Source organism: Aythya ferina, assembly GCF_964211825.1.
Source record: "Aythya ferina genome assembly, chromosome: 3".
In the NCBI taxonomy this organism is placed as follows: domain Eukaryota; kingdom Metazoa; phylum Chordata; class Aves; order Anseriformes; family Anatidae; genus Aythya; species Aythya ferina.
In genome coordinates, this window is record NC_140298.1 from 88,611,206 (window position 1) to 88,633,013 (window position 21,808).

Sequence of the window (21,808 nt, forward strand, 5' to 3'; positions counted from 1 at the left end):
TTGATAAGAAGCATGATTTTTATGTCAAAGCTGATATGGGGCTTTTTTAAAGTCAGGTATCTTAAAAAAAAGATACAGTTGTTAACAGTAAGACCACAGAGGATTTTTTCATTTGAAATTCTGGAATTCTCACGTTTTAAAAAGTAATTTTTGAAGCCAAATGACAGCCTCTATTTTTAAATAAGGACTATTTTATTCCTTTAAGAAATACTGCTTACCTTCATAACTGTTCATACTGCAGGACTTTATATACATAAATCTACATAAGTCATTAAGGTTCACTTCATGAATCACTAGAGTAAGCAGCATGTAAATAGTGTATTGTTCTTCTCATTAAAAACATATGAAAAAAAAGAGTTACTATCATCCATATTGATCTCTTAGGGAATCGTTTATTTAAAAAAAAAAGCTTTCAACTACATGATTTTAAGATGTTTAATTGGACACTGTATACATATAGTACTAAGTGTATACTGACACTTAGAGAACCCTTTAAACATGTTTAAGAAATAAAAAACAGCATGGAAATACTACAGATAAGTAACATGGATCTAAGCAAATTATGTACAGTAGAATATCGCAGTATAAAGCAGTGCACATTCCACTGCAATTTATCCTGAAGTCTGTAAATTAAAGTATTAACTGTTAATAGCCATCCTCAAGCAATTAAATTCTGCTTTTAGCTATACTGCTGTGTTTACACTTCAGTATGGCATGATTACAGTGAAGCTAGTAGGTTATTATTTTATTTAACCTAATTCAGACAATGGGCTGAGACTAGCTACAGTAGCAGAGAGCTGAGTTTGGTCTCCCTTGGTAAAATTTATTCTGTGCTTATTTATTAGTTATCTTTAATTTATTTCATTGTGGATTCTTTTTCCCTGTGTGTCTGAGCAACTCATAGTCCAGCAGCCTGTAACTCAGCTCCACTGCAGCTGTCTTCCTACAGCTCAACAGTTTGTATCAGAAAAGCAGCATCTTTTTTTTTTCTTTTTAAATCATCTTTATTTGGGAACAGGGAGTGTTTACCTGAGTGAGGTTCCATTGAGCTTGTTGATTTTGTTGCAATCCATACTTATTTTGTGGAGTAACCATTTGTCCCACCATTCCACCTTGAGGTCCAACGACATTCTGAGGAAGTCCCATCACACCAGTTTGTGCAGTACCAGTAAATCCATTGGGCATTCCCATTCCTACCATCACACCCGTGCTCTGTCCCATGACTGGCACCGATTGTCCCATCATGCTTCCCATCATTCCAGTTGCTGCAGGCACAGGAACTCCCATGGCTGGAAAACCTTGAAAGTGAGTTGATGGTTGTGTGGTAAATGGCATAGAGGACGAGCCCATGAACATACCTGTATCAGAGAAGGGAAGATTTCAGAAAAAGTGTTTTGTGATTTTCAACCCACGTGCCCCAAAGTTGGAAACGCATCAAAATAATTTTCAAGGATAACTTTATCCAGTTGTATGTCAGCGCTGTTAATTTACTTTCTTTAAAAGTAGGAAGTTGCTTAAAATCTGTCAAAGGAAAGGGACTCACCACCACAAAATAACTGCCCAAAAGAGTTTGGCAAATGCCTGTGATCAGTGAGAATCTTTCAATTGCTGTACTACAAGTCTTTGGTTTCATACAAATATAGCCAAAATCAAAACATGACAGCTCTGCACTCATCCTGGCAGAATTAGATGGCAGAAGCTGAATTCACAAACCTTTCAGTCAAATGCATACTTGGTAATTTCAACAGCTATAAATACATTACAATCACACTATTGTGTTCTGCAGCTTCAATATTCATGTTTCAGTAATTTTCCCATTGCTTGTAAATGGTAAAAACAGAATTCCTCATTTGAAGAGAGGCAGCAGAATACCCCACCTTGGTTGTACACTCGTAGGAGATTATTGCATTCCAAGTAAAGCTTAAAATAGGATTGCATTAGAAACGGTCACAACATGATTTACCTGGTGCATTCTGCTGCTGCATGGTTCCTGTGCCATACAGCGATAAGATGGAGTCTTTGGAGAGCTGTTTCTTTGCCGACTCTTCTGATTTTGTTGTTTGCTCAGTGAACAGATCGAGATCCCCGGATGCTGCAGACAAGGTGGCAGCTGCTGGTTTAGTGGAAGCGCTCTGGGAAATAAAGGTCAAGACAGACTACTGAAGGAAAGCAGCAGAAGTTGTTACATTAAATATTTACTGCACACCCTCATCCCTTAACATGAAAACTAGTTCATTTGTAGAGATTAAATTAAATGAGGCTTTGAAAAGCAAGACAGCAGTACATGCAGTATGGCAAGAACACCACCCAGACAGGTTATGAAACAAGACTAAAACCCAGACCAACACCAGGGATTACACATACAGGTTATTCACTCTTGGTGCTCCTACATTATTATTATTTTTTATCAGCGAGCAGCATAAATCACAAGCTCTAGCTAGATTATGAAAAATAATTAGGAAATCAATAAGGAGATTACAATTCACATCTCATTAATCCTCTCATAGAATAAATTAGAGAGGAGCTAACAAAAGATTCAGTGTTTTAGAATATACTCCAGCTAAGAGGATCGTATTTTTTGGAGAAAAGGCAGAAATAAAATTTCAGTTGATAAACTAATACAAGTTCTAAAATACAACGTAATTAGCTTTTAGTTCTTTAAGCACATTTGAGTTATTGAGAAAGCTTAATTATCTGAAGCTTACTGTAGCCCAGGACTGAAAACCTAAACCACACTCAGGCTGTCAGGCTTTTTATTGCTCTTGCACCAAGTGTTTTATAAACAAATTTCCTCCAAGTGTCTGTCAGTTACGTTACTTTGCTGTTAAAACACACACTTCCATACCAGAGTTTGCTTAGGTAACAAGGCAATACGCTGCATTCCCATTAAATTTCTTAAGCCAACTCATTCTGTTAGCAGTGGGAACTTTCAGTACAAATCAACTGTATGCACACTGCAAGAAAGCCAGGATCACAGCACGTATTTAAGTTATGGTCCAGCCAAACAACGCCACCCAGTTAGCATACATCTGCCTGATGCCAGAACCTATGCGATTTTTCAACCCTTTTCTACAAAACACAAAAACCTACTTGCAGTACCACAATGAATGGACTGGATTTGCAGTCAGGTCCATCTCCTTCTTCACCATCATCCCACAGCAACGCCTGTAGGACAAGATGCCACCCCAAAACAAGCAGCTGCTGTAAGACATCTGTATTCTCCCTTGGAGCAACAACCTCAATGCTTTCCTGGCTTTGCTGGCAGGCCCTGAAAACTCCCCTACACATACTGACACTGGATTTGTACCAACACTGCAATACGAGCATTGGGTACACAGCCTCAAAAAGCGTATCTGACTGCTGCAGTGTTAAAAAGCTATAGGATAAGGCAGTGTTATAAATTAGGGGAAAAAAAAAAGTGATACCAACTAAATTGGTCAGAAACCATAGGGAGAAAAAGTGTGGATTCGGATGATTGATGGGCAGTATCTCCAAGACTACTGTAGGAAGGGCAGAGAGTAAGTAACGGGAACTCTTTGGCAACTGAAAACCCTGCATTTATACAATAGTCAATTTGGGCAAAAGTCAAACTGAGACCCCATGGAAGCCATCCTACAAAGAGTAGGATGATGGCACTACAAAGGGGAAAGAAGACAGAAAAAGACCGGGAACTGTTTAACTCCCATGAAATCATCTCTCTGGCCGACACGTACTTAAATTATCAACTTCCTTCAGCACGTATTAATAAAGCTGGTGCCTCCTGCTTGTAACTGACAACAAATTGTGATTGCAAAGCCAAAATAAGAGTTTTGTAATGGGCAGTAGGAAGTCCTCTCAATCTGAGAGCATTATTTGTCAGGCTGGTGTGACCTTCTTTGAAAATACCAGAGATGAATTTAAATGATGTATTCAGGTAAAAGTCCACCCTAAATAGTTGCACCTGTTTCCCATGCATCCACGCAGGAAGTCCCATTACCGAATTATTGTATGTTCTCCCGTTACCAAATTATTAGATGTTCTCCTCTTATTGCATACGATAGCCTCTGTACAACAGCCATGCTCAGCATACTGGCGAAAGATATTTTAATAGCAGAGGTGAGTTAACAGAGGCATCTTCTTCTCTGCCACTCATGCTGCAGTAAGGAAAAGGTTTGCTTTTTTCTAGGAGGGAGAACAGTAGTATCTGTGTTTTTTCTGGTTTTTGTTTGTTTTCATGTGCATTTTAGTTTGGTTTTAAATAAACAATAGCATCAGAGATAAACTGTTCTCATCTGGGATGACCTCAGGTTAAAATCGTCTCCAGATACATGAAATATTGCTACCTGGAGATGCTTTAGTGAAATAAAGCATATCATACATGTGTGCACAAAAGAGAAGAGACAGCTAAAGACCATGGGGACTGATCAGCTGCTACATTTGAAATGAATGTTCAATGAACGTCTGTTCCTTCAGTTTGTTTGGGGAAGATTGTAAGAGGAGCCAAAGGCACTGAACAACCACTGCCCTAAGTGTTCAACAGCTAAATAGATGGAAGATAATGCAAAATACATGGCAAGAAAACAGCAGGTGGCATTCAAGTTAAAAAAACATTGAGATCATTTTCACATACCTAACATTCTCATGCTCTCCAAGGCCTCTAGATAAGCATGTCTTGAATACATATAGTATCAGGCCTTCAAGACAGGCTACGTGCAGTACTCTCAGTCGCTGTATCAAAACTAAACACTTGTCAGGTGGTTAAGAAATAACACTGCTGAGCTGTTTAATACAGCACAATTTATCTGAACTACTAGCAGTTATCTCAAATGTGCGTCACGTTCAAATGTAAGTTGGTTTAGTTATTGACAGCTTATTTATTACCTGTAAAGGTAACACCTAAGCAAGGGAAATTTTCACCATAAAGTATCTGTCAAATGTGTCAGGACCACAAATCTGGTAGCTGAATCCATCGCTTTACCATCTGGCTACACAAATTGCACGTGGCTATTTTCACAGAATCTTGCACATCTACATTATTTCTCCCTTAGACTGTAAGCTTCTTAGCACTGTTACCTCCACTCCGAACTGTACAGCATGCATACTAATAAGACAGCTTTCAAAAGCACGCCAAGATACAGACTTATATAAGGAGTTCCTTAGTTCCTTCTCTTCCCCCAGGTGCAGAGTGATGCAGATCCTGTTACTGTAATAACATCCATCACATCTAAATTCCAGCTCTTCTTCAACAATTCATTAGTCTGGTATAGCTTCTGCACTGAATTATGTACATTTTTACTCATCACGGCCCAGAATGTAAAGTTACTGAAGAGAAAGTAAAAAAGTAGTAGTAGTATACTGCGAAGTATAGGCTGGAGACACTTCATAACGCCTACAAATTTTCAGCATGCAGAGAGGTCCAAGAACAAGCACCTTCTACTCTTCATTCCCTGTCAAGCCTCTTCAGCTGGGCCATGTCTTCAGGAAACAGAGGGGAACCTGGGTCACGATTCTGGTTTGTCTATCACAGACGAGGAAGAAAGTGTAATTCAACTAAAACCACAAAGATTGCAACATTACAAGCATCCACTGTTCTGCCAGTTCCCCAGGAAGAAGAGGTGTCACCCTACTGCAGACTTCACGGTCTTCTCTGAAGCACTGCATTCTTTAAACATAAAACTAAAGAAGCACAAGAGTAGTTAAAACAGGAGAAAGGTAAACTAAGGAATTTCTGTATGTAGCTTGAAGCAATCTTTTTCATCAAGAATATAATAAAAGAGGGCACGTTCTTGCTACTCAACACAAGAACAATTGAGACTTGTATCAGAAGTTTCAAGAGTTTAAAACTGAAAAAGGCCAACACCGAAGAACAGAAATACAACACTTGGGAGAACATGAGATGGCAGTGTGCCCAGGTGGCCAAGAAAACCAACGGCATCCTGGCTTGTATCAGAAATAGTGTGGCCAGCAGGACCAGGGAGGTGACTGTCCCCCTGTACTCTGCTCTGGTGAGGCCGCACCTTGAGTCCTGTGTTCAGTTTTAGGCCCCTCACTACAAGAAAGACATGGAGGCCCTGGAGCGTGTCCAGAGAAGGGCTATGAAGCTGGTGAAGGGCCTGGAGCACAAGTCCTGTGAGAAGCAGCTGAGGGAAATGGGGTTGTTCAGCCTGGAGAAAAGGAGGCTCAGGGGAGACCTTATCGCTCTCTGCAACTACTTAAAAGGAAGCTGTGGGGAGCTGGGGGTCGGCCTCTTCTCATAGAGAACTAGTGATAGGGCAAGAGGGAATGGCCTCAAGTTGCTCCAGGGGAGGTTTAGGTTGAAAATGAGGAGACATTTCTGCTCAGAAAGAGCAGTCAGGCACTGGGACGGGTTGCCCAGGGAGGTGGTGGAGTCACCGTCCCTGGGGGTGTTCAAGGAAAGGTTAGACATGGTGCTTAGGGACATTGGTAGTAGGGTGATGGTTGGGCCAGATGATCTTGGAGGTCTTTTCCAACCTCAATGCTTCTATGATTCCATGACCTCAAAATGATTCAAATCTTGTGCATCAGTGCTTCCAGCAATATTTGAATTACCACAACATGAACACACATATAAAAAAAATGAACTTAGGACCAGCGCTAACCAATGTTAGTTTATACTAAACTGTGCAGAAATCCTCTTAAGCTTCTTTGTGAGATAAACAAACAGCTATTGGCACCAAAACAGATAATTCAATAATTTAAAGATCATTTGACCACTTCTGTGTTCCGTAATCTGATCACTGACACTGCATCTAAACAATTTGCTGAAGAAGGGCCAGGAGCAGCACGGTGCTGAAGATTTCCCAGTGACCAACTTCCCAAACACAGACTAGAGATCCGAATAGCTTCAATTTGTGGATACAGACAATAATTACGCAGGATTTCAGCTCTGCCTACCATATGTAAACACACAGCGACTGCCTGAGTAAGAAGCTTCAGTGTGAACCCCAAGTCCAGCCTGCCACTGAACACTGCCAGTCATCACCAGACACCACAGATTGTATCAACGATGATAAACTGGTCAAGTACAGCAGACTAGTGATTAGGAAAGGAAGTAAGACAACTTTCTACAGTTAGAGACAGAATTTGGTAAGTTTGGTAGTAATTAATTATAGTCACAGTGAAGAGTCACTCCACGTCCCCCACGTTCAGATGAAGCAATAAACTTATCTTTCAGATTACCTCAAAATCTAGAGGGATAAAATAAACATGAGCAGAAGCCACAAGCAATCCAGCAGATCATAATATAACAGAACTAAATAGCTCCCCAGTAAGGCCTCACACAAAGAACATTCACCTTAAAGCAAGTTTCTGAGTAAGTCATTTTCTGTCCAGAAAAAAACAAGGACTACGACACATCATCATTACCACAACTTTTGTTAAAAAGTTAAAGCTTGTGGGCTGATTGATAGCAGCCACAGTATGTGCATACATCTGGTCTCAGGGAAAAACGAGTATTTGAGAATGCATAGTTATCTAAACCACATCACTACTTTAAAGTTTGCCTTCAAACACTCATGAAGAACACATAGCATCTCTACAAAAACAATTTTTGATAGCCCTTGCTCCAATTCTCAGTTCCCAATATGATCCAAAACAGGCACACAAAAATCCAAAGTGTAATTTCAGTGGATTTTAGTATTTTGCTCAATTAAAGATGCATGTGAAGTGTTTCAGTGAATTAATACTTTTTAACTTACTACCTACAGTTCTCCACGTCTCCCCCATGCTACAAGTTTCCGCAAAGACTGAGGATCACATTTTTGCTGGAGGATATTCCCATACAAAATCTGAAATTACAATCTGGCTAAAACAATTTAGGAAATTGCTTAATTACAACTAAGAGTGATAGATCGTTGTTCAATTCCCATCCAATGTTTGGCAACAAAAAACCTTGTACTAATAATTATAATTCAGCTATGCTCACTTCACATTACAAAGTGTCACTAACCGTACAAAATGTCATTTTTTCTTTTTCTGTCCACGAATACTGCATAATTGGTAAATTTTATAGCAAATGCCTTTTATCTAGCTTTATAGTTGGAGCTGGTTAAGCTAACTGAAACCCTCTTGAATTTGCTAGTCAGCAAATTTCTAGAAAAAAAGTTACCCATTCCCATATTGTGCATTTCACAAAATCAACTGTTGTTTGTGTTTTTTTTTTTAATATCCAGCTACACAGAGAAGTAGGAAGAAATATTTTTAGTTTTTATGGAAACTATAATAAAGACGCATCTGAAAGGAGAGTAAAAGTCAATAAAACACTGTATACTGAAGTAATGGTTGAGAACAAAAAATAAATAAATGCTTTTGTTTTCATTTAAAATCATGTCTTGGCCATGTCGACTGTCACAACAAATCCTAAGTTCTTCAGACATCACACTGTTCTGTTCTCATAATAAAACACTCAAACAGTACACTTCTGGGCTCTGCAGTGCCATAAAAATACTCATTGAATACTAAGTCCTATCTTAAAGGTTAGATTGGAAAAGAAAAGCAATCCTGTGAATAATGAACGAGCGTATGTTGCTCCTGCAAATCAGTCTGAGGAACAGAAGTTATATTTCCTTCTCTTTTGATGCCCACAAACCCTGCTGTGGTATCTCAGAAACACCTGTGCAGAACACCACAGCAAATCTGGGTGAGCATGTAAGCCATATTATTTTGCATTTGATCCCTTATTCTACCTTCAGTTTTTGAAGTCAGTTCATTCTATTATTAGATATTCAAACAAGTGCTACTCATCCCAACTTCAGAATTGGCCACAGATTTCTACTCTGAATTTTCCAATTCCAAATGTAGGAACTGCACAGTAGGGTTACTCAGCTACTGGACTCCATGTCCACCTTCCCATTTGCAGTCTCATACAAAATAATTACAGAACATAATCACACCACCTCTTTGCTTCAGTACATTAAACAGAGAGAATCCTTAAAATCTCATAACAAAGCATAGTTTCCAGCCTCCAGTATTTTCCTGACACTTCCTTGAATCCCATCCAACTTTTAGGGTCCCTGAATCCCATCCAACTTTTATCCATGTTGCAAAATACCCATCCTGCTGCCAAATGAGAGGCACCCTCAAGTCCTTTCCAGAATCAGTGCCCAAACTAGATACCACCATCCAAACATCCAAGACCTGCAAGGCCTTTTTAGACCTAAAGGGAAATGGAATATTCACTTTACCAAGCAAGCCATTTAATCAGCACCAGAAACCCATCCTCTGCTACCTACCATTTCCCTGTCTCTAATCTAGGGAAATTATCTGTTTATATCACATTTTCTTTGAGACTACTGATTAAAAATGGAAGACAACCAAGAATTAAATCTTGCAAGATTCCATAAGGGCCATTTATTTGATAAAAGTTCTATTTGCTGCTCCTGATTATGGCTCTCAGAAAAAAGCAAATTATCACTAAAAATCTGGACTGGTTTGTTAACTGCAAGTAAATATAGCCACACTTCCCAGGATACAAACAAGTTGATACTTAGCAGATATTGAGAATATTTTCTTTTTTACTACTTTGTAATCTATTTAATAAGTGCTATCCTTGGTCTACAAACTAGCACAATCACACATAAACTATAAATATCAGAACAATCTTTATCACAGAAATGCACTTTCTTACCTTTAACTGCTAATACATTTTATTGAATATGCTGTAGCAGCCACCCCATTATTTAACGCTTCAGAAATCATCACCATCCAGATAATCACCCTTCACTTAACTTTTTCTCACTCTTAAGCATTTAGCCTTCTTTTTGGCTTCCTGAACTCCGCAGCTACATCACTTGTTTAACCAGCGGATCTCACCGCTTGCTCACGGAATGGAATCAAGAGAAAGCTGCAATTCTGAAAGCTCCCTGAAAAGACTGATTGGGCAACGTTAATTGCACCCCAAAAATCTTTTCTCCTGTGCAGACAATAACTACATATAGGGGAAATCATTTCCAGCATCAGAAAGGCAGGAAAAGGGGAAAAACACAAGTCAGCCCTTCCTATTACACGTGCTACTATTGCTGGTCTGTTTATTATGGGGTCGAGTGGAAACTGCATGATTCTAGATTTCAATTTACCCAATCTACACCAAAATTGGATACATTAAACAGCTCAGTGAAGCTGGAAATGGGCTCCTGCTTTTCCCATCTAGCTCTACAGGTAGGTTTATCTAGATCAATTTTGACATAAGGCGGTAGAATAGCAGACAGCGTGCACTTAGATACCGTCCTTTCTGGTACTTTGAACACAGACATCCACAAGAGCCAAGAAAATCCATACCAACAATTTCCTTTGCAGTCTGAGCTAACACATCCAAACCACTCATCTCTCACCATTTACAGCTGGCTGAAGGCATGCTGGGAAGCCTGCCTTATCTGTAGTTTTTTATGCTGAAAAAGAAGCGTGATTTCAGGCTCTAAAACCCTACCCAGCATTTTTCAGAAAGCCAGCCCTCAGCAACAACTAGATGAGGGGAGAGCAAAATATATAGAATAACAATTACAATCAAACCTTGTGACAACAGCAATTGCTCCTCAAGGCTTTGAGGTGACCACAGTGATAAACGGATCATTTGGGAACAAAATTACGATAGGCCAGTCCACTCACAATTACTTTCCATCACCATTCCTTCCAGTTTATATATGATCAGAACTACTGGGGAAGGAAAAGTAAGTACGGATCATAGGTCCCAAAGCATAAATTCAAGAATACATACAGACGACCTTCCTGCTTCAGCTGAGTCAGGCAGAAAGCCTTTTGCAAGCAGAAGCCTCCAAATAACCTTAAAAGGTCTCCACAGATGGGGCGAAACCTCCCTGTCAGAAGCCACTTTGGGTAAGGAAGTCATCCCGTGTGCATTCTCATCTGTACCTGCCACGTTCAGCACCAGCACTTTGTTCTCTGAGGCTGAAAGCTACTTTGATGGAGCTGCAGCATGAAGTGCTTTCTTTGTGCATCCCAAAGCTGCCTTTCCCAGCTACGGCAGGCAAGGCAATGGGGTCTCTTTCGAACTGTCATGGTGCTATGACAGGGAGGAGGCCAGGTGTAGGGGTTTCATGCCACCCCTTCCTTGAGGAAGGAGGGACACACAAGTTCCAAGATGAGAAAAAGACAGATCAGTCCAGGAAGCAGTATTAGTTTTTCTTGGTATCCATTCTTGATTTTGGGTATGATGCTTGAGACCCCAATTTGTCAGCAGCTTTAAGATAGAAGCATCTGCTGTAGCGTTTCCTAAATATCCCTCTTAGTTCTATATCCAAGCGCAGGGAAGCCTGAAGAAGTGTGAAAAATGTAGTCACTATGGCTAGAGTCTCCAGCTGCAAACAGACACATTCCTTCTCTCTGAATCTCCATGAGAACAACTCCTGGAAAGAAACTATGCGCACCAACACACAAATTGAGGCACACATATGGCCAAATAAATTCTACCTGAGCAGGAGATACAGCAGCTGCTGGTAAAGGATTAGAGATCATCGGACCGAAGATATCCAGGTCATCGTTCAATGCTGCGGCAGTAGCAGTGCCTCCATTTGTAACAGATGCTTCAGCTGGACCATCTTAAAAAGACAATGGAATTGCATTTGAAGTGAAAATTGTTAATATTTTAATGGGTAATAAATAATTAAAAAATAATTAAAGCTGCCCATCCTCCCCACTGCCATCAAATATGTATTCAATTCCTAAGATAAGACTGTTCTCATTATTCAGAGTAAGTTTCTGTAAAGCAAATTTTAATTTATGTAGAGTTCTAATTAAAGGATTTTTTTTTGAAGTCATACAATTACACACAGGTAGCTAACTTCAAATATATCTACCAGAAACTTCTGAAACACTTACAGACTCTCAGTAATATATTCCAAATTTAAAACACAGACTACTGATCACCATTTTTAAACTTAAAAAACTTCAAGAACCTTCAAAAACAGATAATATTTATTTAAGAAAAAACAGTCACTTGCTCCTTTTTACTACAATGTATGGCCTTTTTTTCCAATATCCTACAACCATGAAAATTATCAAGCACAGTGAAAAGATCTATTTCCAGAGCAGAGGTCTATCATTGGAATATCAGCATTAGCAATCTCGTGATAACACACAAAGCATATGCCTTGCTACCACAGAGAAATACGTAAGGCAGAAGGGAGATGTGAGGTTTTGGTATATTAAAATTTCTACAACTCTAATAAAAGCACAGAAGCAGTCTGATTAGTGAAGAGCATGGTTGAAATGCAATGTTTAATTAAAAGCAAATCATAAGAGGCTTCCAACACTTATTTAAAATAATACAAGTCCATCTCTTAAATAACTGCAGCATTCTTTCCCATCTGGAAAACAATCATAAATGAATTGGCATTTTGTTTTATTAAAGACAGAATAGAATAAAAGAGTAAGTTTAGTAGTTAGAAATAAGATCTCCTTTTGCTCCTCTATTTTTTTTTTAGAAACACGAATAACTGGCTGAATATAGTAAAATCTGTCACCTTGCATGAAGAATATTCTCATTTTTCATTATTTTGTTCAGTCACATGAAAACTTGCTGCAGTGCCAGCAGCTGGAGACTACTGCTCCCAGTAGCCCAGGATGCTGACAAGTTAGAAGAAGCCTGAAGGCATCACCAGACACTTCATCAGTTTCCTCACTCAAGTGGTTTCTAGGCTATCACAGAAGAGCTGACAAGATTTTTAGCTGTTAACTCGTATTAGAAGTCAATGCATCGGAAACAGTCCGTCCGAAATATCCCCACAAGATGTCTTCATGTTTCAATGATGCCTGCCTTCAAACTCCGATGGCCCACCGTCCATCCATGACACCCCCACCCCTTTGGCCACGCTGCTCGTAAATATTTATTTTAAAAGCACAGCCTGGTACTGCTGTGTGTTTGAAAAGCTGACACTGAAGTCACAAATGTCAAAATCTGGCAATGTGGAATGTGTCTGAAGTTACCGCCACCCACCCATATCCATCTTTTGCCTTACTTTAGAGATGCTAACCTTTGTGTCTTTGTAAGTACAGAAAATGTGGCATGGCTACAGCTGCTATAGAAACTGCAACAGAACAGGCTGTGGTATATGTAAAACCCCCAGCATATTTTAAAGCACTTACTGCACCTTTTTCATGCAGGGAATTAGGAAACAACCAAGTGGAAGGGTGCTGGGTTGCAATTCTTTGAAAGCTGTATGCTTGCTTTTGTGACTCCTTCAGACACAACGTGATTTTATGCCTTGATTCAGTATCAAGCAGGAACATTAATAGTTCCTAATTCCTGTTTGCTAATTCTCAAATCCACTTCCTATCAATAGGAAATTCAGACCAAATTGTGCACGCCAGCAAAGGCACGCAGACCCAGTAATAAGACCAAAATACCTACAAGGCAGGGATACAGGAGGGATGCAAGTGAGCAGCATTCTTCAGAAACTGAACCTCAGCATGTGTGTTTATTGCCCTAAGCTCCCCAAAGTCTGTGAGGATAACTATGATATCTGCAAGGACTAAGAGACCCAAGAACTCCACAGAGGCAAAACGGCCATGGGAATGGCTTGGCCATATTAGATCTTCTCTACTAAATAAGTTAGTGACTTGAACAATGACGACAGGACTGCAGTAGCCACATCACAGTTAATTCCTGTGTCATGATTTGACTTTGCTGGGAGGATTACCACTTCAACAATTCTGAAAACCAAAGTTACACAAAGTCATCTATGATCATGGCAAACCTGCTTACATCTTAGCTATGAAGATCTCCTTTCCTTATTTCTGTTCTGATGACTGGAAGCCAGCAGACACCGTACAAATAATCTGGTCCACCATTCATCCACACCCATGCTTTAAGATATGTGCAGATAAACGTATTTGCACACAAGGAACAAGCTTCTGGCAGTGCCAAGTGTTCTATTCATTTAAGGTCATTCTGCAGACAGGCAGTTCCAAAAACATCTCCCCAAAAGTTGACTGTTTCAGATAAATTTAGGAATGAACAGTGCATAATTTTCACACAAAAGGATTTGTCTAGAATTAATAATTTAACGTTCTCATTTTCTCAGTGAGACACGTGTATTAAAGAGAAAATCTTACATTCCAAAGTGGTGCAGTTTCCCTGAATGTAAAAATGTTTAACGTAAGACTTTAAATTTTAAATTTAAACATAGTCATTTAGTAAAACAAACATTTCATATGTTTGAGCATTCATTGGAAGAACACATTTGCAAGAGCACATTTTCTTTCAGGTATTTAATAACCTGCTTATAAGTTAGTACTACGAAAACTTAGGTTTTCACCAGATCAATCTAAAGCTGTTTTAACAGCTATACGTATTCACAAAGACTTTTATTTGATAATGTACATACTTTCAACCTCTTACTGAATTTTACATTAAAAATGAGCATTTCCTTGTCTGTATCAGTGCAGAAGCCAGCCACTCTGAATTACTGTTTACAACATAGTTCAACTCTGGAATAATATGAGATCCTGTATTACTAATTTTTAAAAAACACAATGGTTGGAATATTTATATCTATTAAAAAGTACGATTTGTAAAACTTTTTTTCCACAATGAAACTAGAAGATTTCAGAATGTGATTAATTTCAGGATATAAAAAAAAACAAAAACTAAGTGTTTTCAATCGTGTTTACCATTTGTAGCAATATGAGTGTCTTCATTTAAATATATGCATGCAGGCATACACAAACTTGTGTTTCAGTGCAATAGTTCACATGTTGGGTATTCTCAACCGCAGTGCACCAGACCATTGATTTGAAAGCACTTTCTCATTTCTCTCCTCACTTTAAATTTCGAGAAATTTCTAGCTTTAACCAACAGAAGTCTTATGGAGACGATCACAAAGTTGCTTGGAAAGCACTTTTAATCAAAAGTACTCCCATCTCTTCATCCTTACCAGTAGCTGCGGGTGAAGCACAAGATGTGGCACAACCCCACCGCAGTAGATGCTCGTTTTCATTGCTGTTCCTATCTGTGGTCCCAAACTTGCTCTTTCTACATCTATGACAATGTGACAGGTAATATCCGACTGCTGTCTGCCATGCTACACAACAGCAGATGCTGCTTCTGCTTTCAGATTAGGAAGTCTTATTTAAATTGGCTAGTAGAAACAAAAGCCATTTACCAGGATATATTCAGTAAGCAAAGGATTTACCATTGTAGTGCTTTTCTGTATACATTTTGCTGGTTTCTGAAACTTTCCAAGTCATGCTGCCTTTTGTTATGAAAGCTTTAATACACAGCATTAATGTGTGGTATAATTTTCTTTGCTAACAGTGGAAATGACCAACAGAAGAGATTCAAGGGCACAGCAAGAAGATTTATTCTTAAACTTTGCATTATGTTTCTGAAGCTGATTTTCTACGGGGCAAGCCATTTACAAGACCTTTGCTACTAAGCTGCCATGTGTTTTAATATCTCTCTCTATATATATTTATGACAGCCATACTAAAACTTGCAAGGAAAGGAGAGAGGACTTTGAGTATGCATATGATTATTTATTGCACCAAATTATTAAAAAGGCAGAGCTGAGAAAAATAGTCGAACACTTGAAACAAAATCTGGGACAGAAATATTGTTTATATCCCAAATTGTTGTGGAGTTATATACTGCATTATTAAACTGATGTTTACTGCTAAAACCTTTGCAGAAGTGAAAAATCACTCATAGGAAGGTTGTTTCTAAATAATACTTCTCAAAATGAAATGTGGAAAGCCAGAAAGCTAACAATGCCACATGCCCCGAGTGGTTGTAAACATTTTCGTTTTGAGTGGAGACCTCCTAAACATGATCTTAACATAGCAGCAATACCATAAATATTAACATATATCTATGTATGCATATGATATTTATGTACTTATAAATGTCTTTTTTTAATTTCATAAATGCAGCTTTCCAATTTATGACCAACGATGCTGCTTTGGTACTCGCCAGACAGCACTGACACAAGCGCATCTCTCTCATATGCAACACCGTGCTACATTTCATGCTATGATGAGGCTCTCAAAACTTCACAGAAATCCTTCACAGAATGTTTCCCCCTCACAAGCAGACAGATACGCAGCTTTTGGCATATCCTACTTTACCTCCAAGCACATCAGATGAGTGCCCCACACATCTCATTCAATTAATGACAGCTTCCTTCTATGATGATACCACTTCCTTTCATAATGCTACCTTCCTTCCATTCAATTAATGATGCAGTATTCTGGTTTATTGTATTAGAGCTTCTTTCCAGCAGCACAATAATTATGGTATATTTAGGAGTATCTTAAATAAGCATGAATATTAAAAAAAAAAAAAAAAAAAAGACAAACCATGCAACATAATAAAACTCAATTTCTCCTGATTATTTGTAACAGCTTACTACACTGATTAATCAAGGATGTGCAATTAACTGGTTTATAAAAGGCATGTCTGAACACAGTAAATGGTGCAGAATACGTAAAATGAACTTTCCTTTTTTCTCATTATTCTGTAAGATAACATAGTTTAAAAATATTAACTTCTCCCTTTTTTCTGTATTCATGTAATACTGAAATAATTTAAGAGGCATACGCTGATAGTATTCAGGAAAAAAAAAACACCTCACTATCTTAAATAGCTATCATACAACTTTTTTACAAATATTTCTTTAAATTGTCTTATTTCTATTGATCTGACATAAATGGAGAGAATTCTTGTAAGAAGAACCCCCAAGGCACCAAGCAGCACAGAATGCAAGATTAACGCTGCTGCGATGGAGAGAGCAGTGACAGTGACTTCAATGCTGAGCAACTCTGGTTTACATGCTGTGACTTTCAAACTGAAAAAATGTTTCCTATAATTCCCCTATTAAAAATTAATGTTACAAAATCCCATGCTACCGATTTTGGCATTAACTTCCAAGTCCTAACATTCTCAATAGGGCACTCGTTCAGTGTGGGCAAGATCCAGCTAATTGTAGAGATCAATAACAAAATGCGGCAGCAGTTTTAGCCTGCAGAAACAGGCTGTGATTCCTCATAGCTTGGGAAATAAGGGAAAGAATTTGAGGTAGCACAGCATGAACGTTAACTATCGCTATTGCTTGTGAAGAATGTAAGAACATTGTAGAGCTTAGGGATATGGTTTAGTGGGGACTGTTAGCGTTAGGTCAGAGGTTGGACTCGATGATCTTGAGGTCTCTTCCAACCTAGAAATTCTGTGACTCTGTGATTCTGTGATTTAGCTTGTACACGTCTGTTTCCCACCTTTCTATGTCTGTGGATGACTGAATTAAAATCTGCATTGAAACAAAAGGCCAAAAGGCACAGATGTTTATCTAGCTGGATCATCAAAAATTGAATTTTGAAATGCTATCTTAGTTAATAGCCTCCTGAACAGGATAAACTCAAGGAAACTACATGAATCTATTTTAAAAGCTCAGAAGAAATCCTTGGTGACTGTACTGTTTTTCTGCATCATGCTTCTGCTGCTGTTACAAGTTTTAAAGATGCAATTTGCCCAGGCATATTACCTTGAGAATTTTGCATTTTGTAAAGAAAAATGATAATAAAAAAATGTTTCCAGAAAATTATATTGTCTAGCTATAACTGCCGCTTGTTTTCTCAGGGTAAGTCCTACTTCACAGGATGAGGTTTACCTTCTGATGAGGTGATGAGGTCACTATTAAAAAAAAACTACTGGAGACAAAAAAAAAAAAAAAAAAAAAAAAAAAGCAATCACCCAGATGTTAACTTCATACCCAAAGCTGCTCTTTACTCAAGAAAATACTCCCCAAGAGGCCAGGCTGTTTTGAAAGCCAGAATTCTTCTAGCATGAATTGTGATCCATTAAAATTACTTAATCTGCTATTACAAGTGATTCTGATCCATCTCGTGAAAACTTCTATCGTTCTCCATTTGCAGAAATAAAATCCCGAGGGAATGAATCACTGTTATTAGAAATGTGACCACTCAGTAAGAAAAATGAGCTATACAATCGTGTCCACTCTATTCTTGTTTGATATGGCATATAGATTGTTTTGAAGTGATCGCTCTTTTAATACCAACAAATTAACAACAAGTAGTCCACTGCAGGAATTAATTAGGAGACAACTCTCCAAATGAAACACGCAGGTCTGCTCTCATTAATCCACCTCATTTGTAGCTCAGCGGACTCTAAGTGATACTGGCTTATTACACTGCCTTTCAATTTGTTACTGAAGAAGTCTTTAACACCCCCTCCTCTAAAATCATTTTATTCTACAATATAAATTATAAACCCTGCCCTTTGTGTATCTCGCTGTGCTTCCTTACAATGAAGAACCACAGCTGCTGAACACAATTCCAATTCTCTTTCTATTGCATATTGCATCTCGATGTGATCCGAGTTCATTACCACATCATGAAGCGGCATTACCAAGATGCTTTTCAAACAATAACTAAAAGGATACAGAAGTCTGACAGCCTCAGAACCACATATTGATTAAATTTTAATTCTTAATTAGGTCTGGTAAAGGAAAAGAAAGGAGGACCAGTTTTCTGTGACATCTGAATTACTTTTGTTTTTAACAAGTTCATTCTATATCCATAATCTAACTTCTACTGTGTTAATTAAGATTTGCTTGCCTATAGTAGCAGATTACTTGGGATGAGATACGGACCACAACACACATGCATAACCAGTACAAAAACAGTATTTTGCAGCTACTCTGCATACAGAGGGAAAATAAATTGCATTCTGAATGCCATTGTAAATTCGAAAATAGGGAAGATGCTTTTTGCTTTGTTGCAACATTATTACCTTAAACCCCAAAGTGTGTTTTTTTTTTTTTTAAAAGGCAACAAAACATTTTCCAACAAATTCCAGATTGTACTACAGACTAGAAAAATAATTCCATTTTAAAAACTTATCTGCCTCATTTAACACCCTGTAAACACTATGTAGAAATCTAGAATAGTTTAAATTGAAAATACTAATATCCACTCCCAATTCATAAACAATATTCAAATTAATAAACAAATAATTCAGACAATAAAAGGGATTTAAAGTAATTACTGTAATACTTTGTTTTTCTAGGTTTTGTTTCTATCCAATGGGCAAACACATATATTATACAAATATGGCCTTCAACAAGCAGAGGAAACACATAAAAATTACGGAGTCTGAAACAGTTTATTTACAAGACAAATGGATGGTTACCTGCCAGTCAAGAAAACAAAAGCCGTATCACATAAAACTGAATGACTGTCACAGTCAGTATACAGCAAAGCAGTGCCCAGTGTATTAAATTTTACAAGATACTGGTCAGTTGCAGTGAGACACTTTATTATTCTTTTAACAAAGACAGGAGTTTTATGATATAAGGCATTTTAGAGAAATACAATTCAGATTACCTCAGCATTTCAATTAAAAAGTATGCTTGTACCATAAACTCTGAAATACCACCATCCGCAAGCCCTTTGAAGATCACTTTGATAACTTCCCCTTCCCACAGGAGCTCATTACTCTCCTTAGCAAAACACAAGTATTGATATACACACGTCCCCATGGCATTTTCCTTTATAGTTTCAAATTCATAGACTCAATCTTACGATTTTCAAATTCAGCTAACAGCATCAGTAAGCAGAGAGAATATTTATTGAAACATAAAATGATGTATCCGTATTTGATAGAAAAACAGGTAATTATCTATTGCTTACCAAGTCCTAAAAGGTCAATAGTGGGTTCTGATGACTTTTTGGGACTTGCTTTAACTTCTAATTGCTGATCCTCCTTCTTCTGTGGCTTTAGAAAGGAAAAAAAAAAATCACAAGTAAATTTTCTGATAAGTATAAAGTGCTTAAAAATTCCTATTACAGTGTCAGAAATAAAAACTCTTTTCTCTATTTGTTTATTGTAATGAATTTGATTTATAAGGAGATAAATTACAGTTTTGGTATAAAGGACAAGGTGTATTACTCTAAAACATTATCCTTATTCCTTCACTGATATGTAATCAATTTTTAAATAAAAATTCCAGGATAAATTAAAAATAAATTGAAATCTTAAACTGAGCCACTGCTTATCATGCACCAGCCAGAAATCTCTCTATGCTCTTATTTATTGACTTACTTCAGCATCCAAACTACGCCGTTCTGCATCATTAAAGAGAAAAGAGTTCTATTTTTCAAAAGCTTGTAGTAAAAATTCAGAAGCAGACTAGAGACAGCCACTATTTACCCTTCTTGAAAACAGTATCTGCAGAATGTGCAGAATTCATAGTTGCTAAGTGCAAATCTGCTTCCACACAGATGTGTTTTCACGGTCCTTCTTTGTAAACCTGAAGGCAAGTGACACCATTTGTCTCCTTTGGAGAAGGAAACTTCTCATCTTTTCTTGCCAAGAGACTTCTAAGAGAATGTAAGATGGTATTGACATGAAATTTGACTATGAAAATGACTTCATAGATCTATTTATAGTTTGTCTCATACTAATATCAATTGACCATCCTAATCCATCTAAACATCACTTTTTAAAATGAACATAAACTGGTTTACAGTAGTGACATGGAAAATGTATCCTCTTCTATGTATCTAATATGCCTTTACTCCATACTTAATCACAAAAAAGCACACCTGAAGTGAACTGGTCAATCTTTTGCACAGCTTTTAACAAGAACGGATTCCTGATGGATAGCAGTAGAGTTATCAAGCTGGGCACTGGGCTGAGATCAAGAAGATGTGCTTCGCTCCCACCTTTATCATCCCTATAGCTGCCTTTGACAGAGCCACTGAGTCTGCTGAGGTCGCTAAAGTCCTTAAATCTTAGCATTTAGTATTAGGAGAATTTCACAGTTCTGTAACATACATCACTGCATGGGTACGGAGTTAACTTTGTTTACATCATCCTTTCCTTTCCTCTCCTGCAAACTGGGAATAAAGAGTAAATGAGGCTGGTGTCTGTGAAGAGCAGTGAAGGAACTCAAGACTACCCCAAACCCAACATACCACTGATGCTCCTCTGAAACGAGCATTGAAAACCTCTAGGAAATATCTGCAGCGATGGGAAACAGGAACCTGCACACCCAAACTCATCCCTGCTCATCTTTCAGAGAAATACTGATTTGCTCTAGCAAAAAAATCCCTGCACGCAGTGTGCACAGAAGCGTGCAATGGGCTAAAGAACTGCATAACAAGGCAGTGAAATTGCTTTAACTTAGTGTTTCATTTAGTGACCTGCTTGAATTTTGTAGCAGTGTCATAAACCGTGACAAAAGGCTGCTTGGGACTTGTGCTGCACTCAGATTCATCTCAGTCTATTACTATAACTAGTCTGCTAGAATATCACAGCAATTACTGTTAATTATCAACACCACTAATAGATTAATTAGTCTTTGCAGTATCTTTTGGAAAAAGGCTGCAGAAAAATAGGAGACAAAGCAGCATCAAATAAATAAAAAATGGCATAAAAACCTGCTATAATGGAGTCTGTATGAAGGGACAGTAGGCAGTATTTCTGTATTTACTTTCAAGTGAAGTCTTCACAATTACTGGGGCTACCATTTTAACCATATTCCAGGCTGGCATAGCAGCATGTGTGGTTTTGTAAGTCAAGTACACAGTTTCAGTGATTTCTACATACATTTACTTTCATCATACATAAACAACTTCGGATTGAAAAACTAAATCTTTATGGTACTAGTCTATACCCCTGAAACACTGTCCTTGCAAACAGCAGAGCAAAGGTCTTCTATACACATGCCTTAAACTTCCATTTTTCACAGTTGTCACAAATGGGCACTACACTTTACGGTTGTTCTCATTTTCAAGCTTCTACTGAAACCAAGCAATGTGGTAAGCTTTAAATTATTCC

At 38.0% G+C, this 21,808-nt stretch overlaps 1 protein-coding gene across 2 annotated transcripts in view; it reads right to left on the reverse strand.

Moving 5' to 3' along the window:
* The window catches only part of SMAP1 (small ArfGAP 1), an 83,241-nt gene that overhangs the window by 2,345 nt on the left and 59,088 nt on the right, over positions 1 to 21,808 (reverse strand). For both annotated transcript variants that reach the window (XM_084515957.1, XM_084515958.1), the window contains 4 exons: positions 19,657 to 19,741; positions 11,425 to 11,552; positions 1,964 to 2,132; positions 1,030 to 1,358 (listed from right to left, as the gene is read on the reverse strand). In XM_084515957.1, the coding sequence (XP_084372083.1) occupies positions 1,030 to 1,358; positions 1,964 to 2,132; positions 11,425 to 11,552; positions 19,657 to 19,741 (711 nt within the window). The remainder of the gene's footprint in view (positions 1 to 1,029; positions 1,359 to 1,963; positions 2,133 to 11,424; positions 11,553 to 19,656; positions 19,742 to 21,808) is intronic.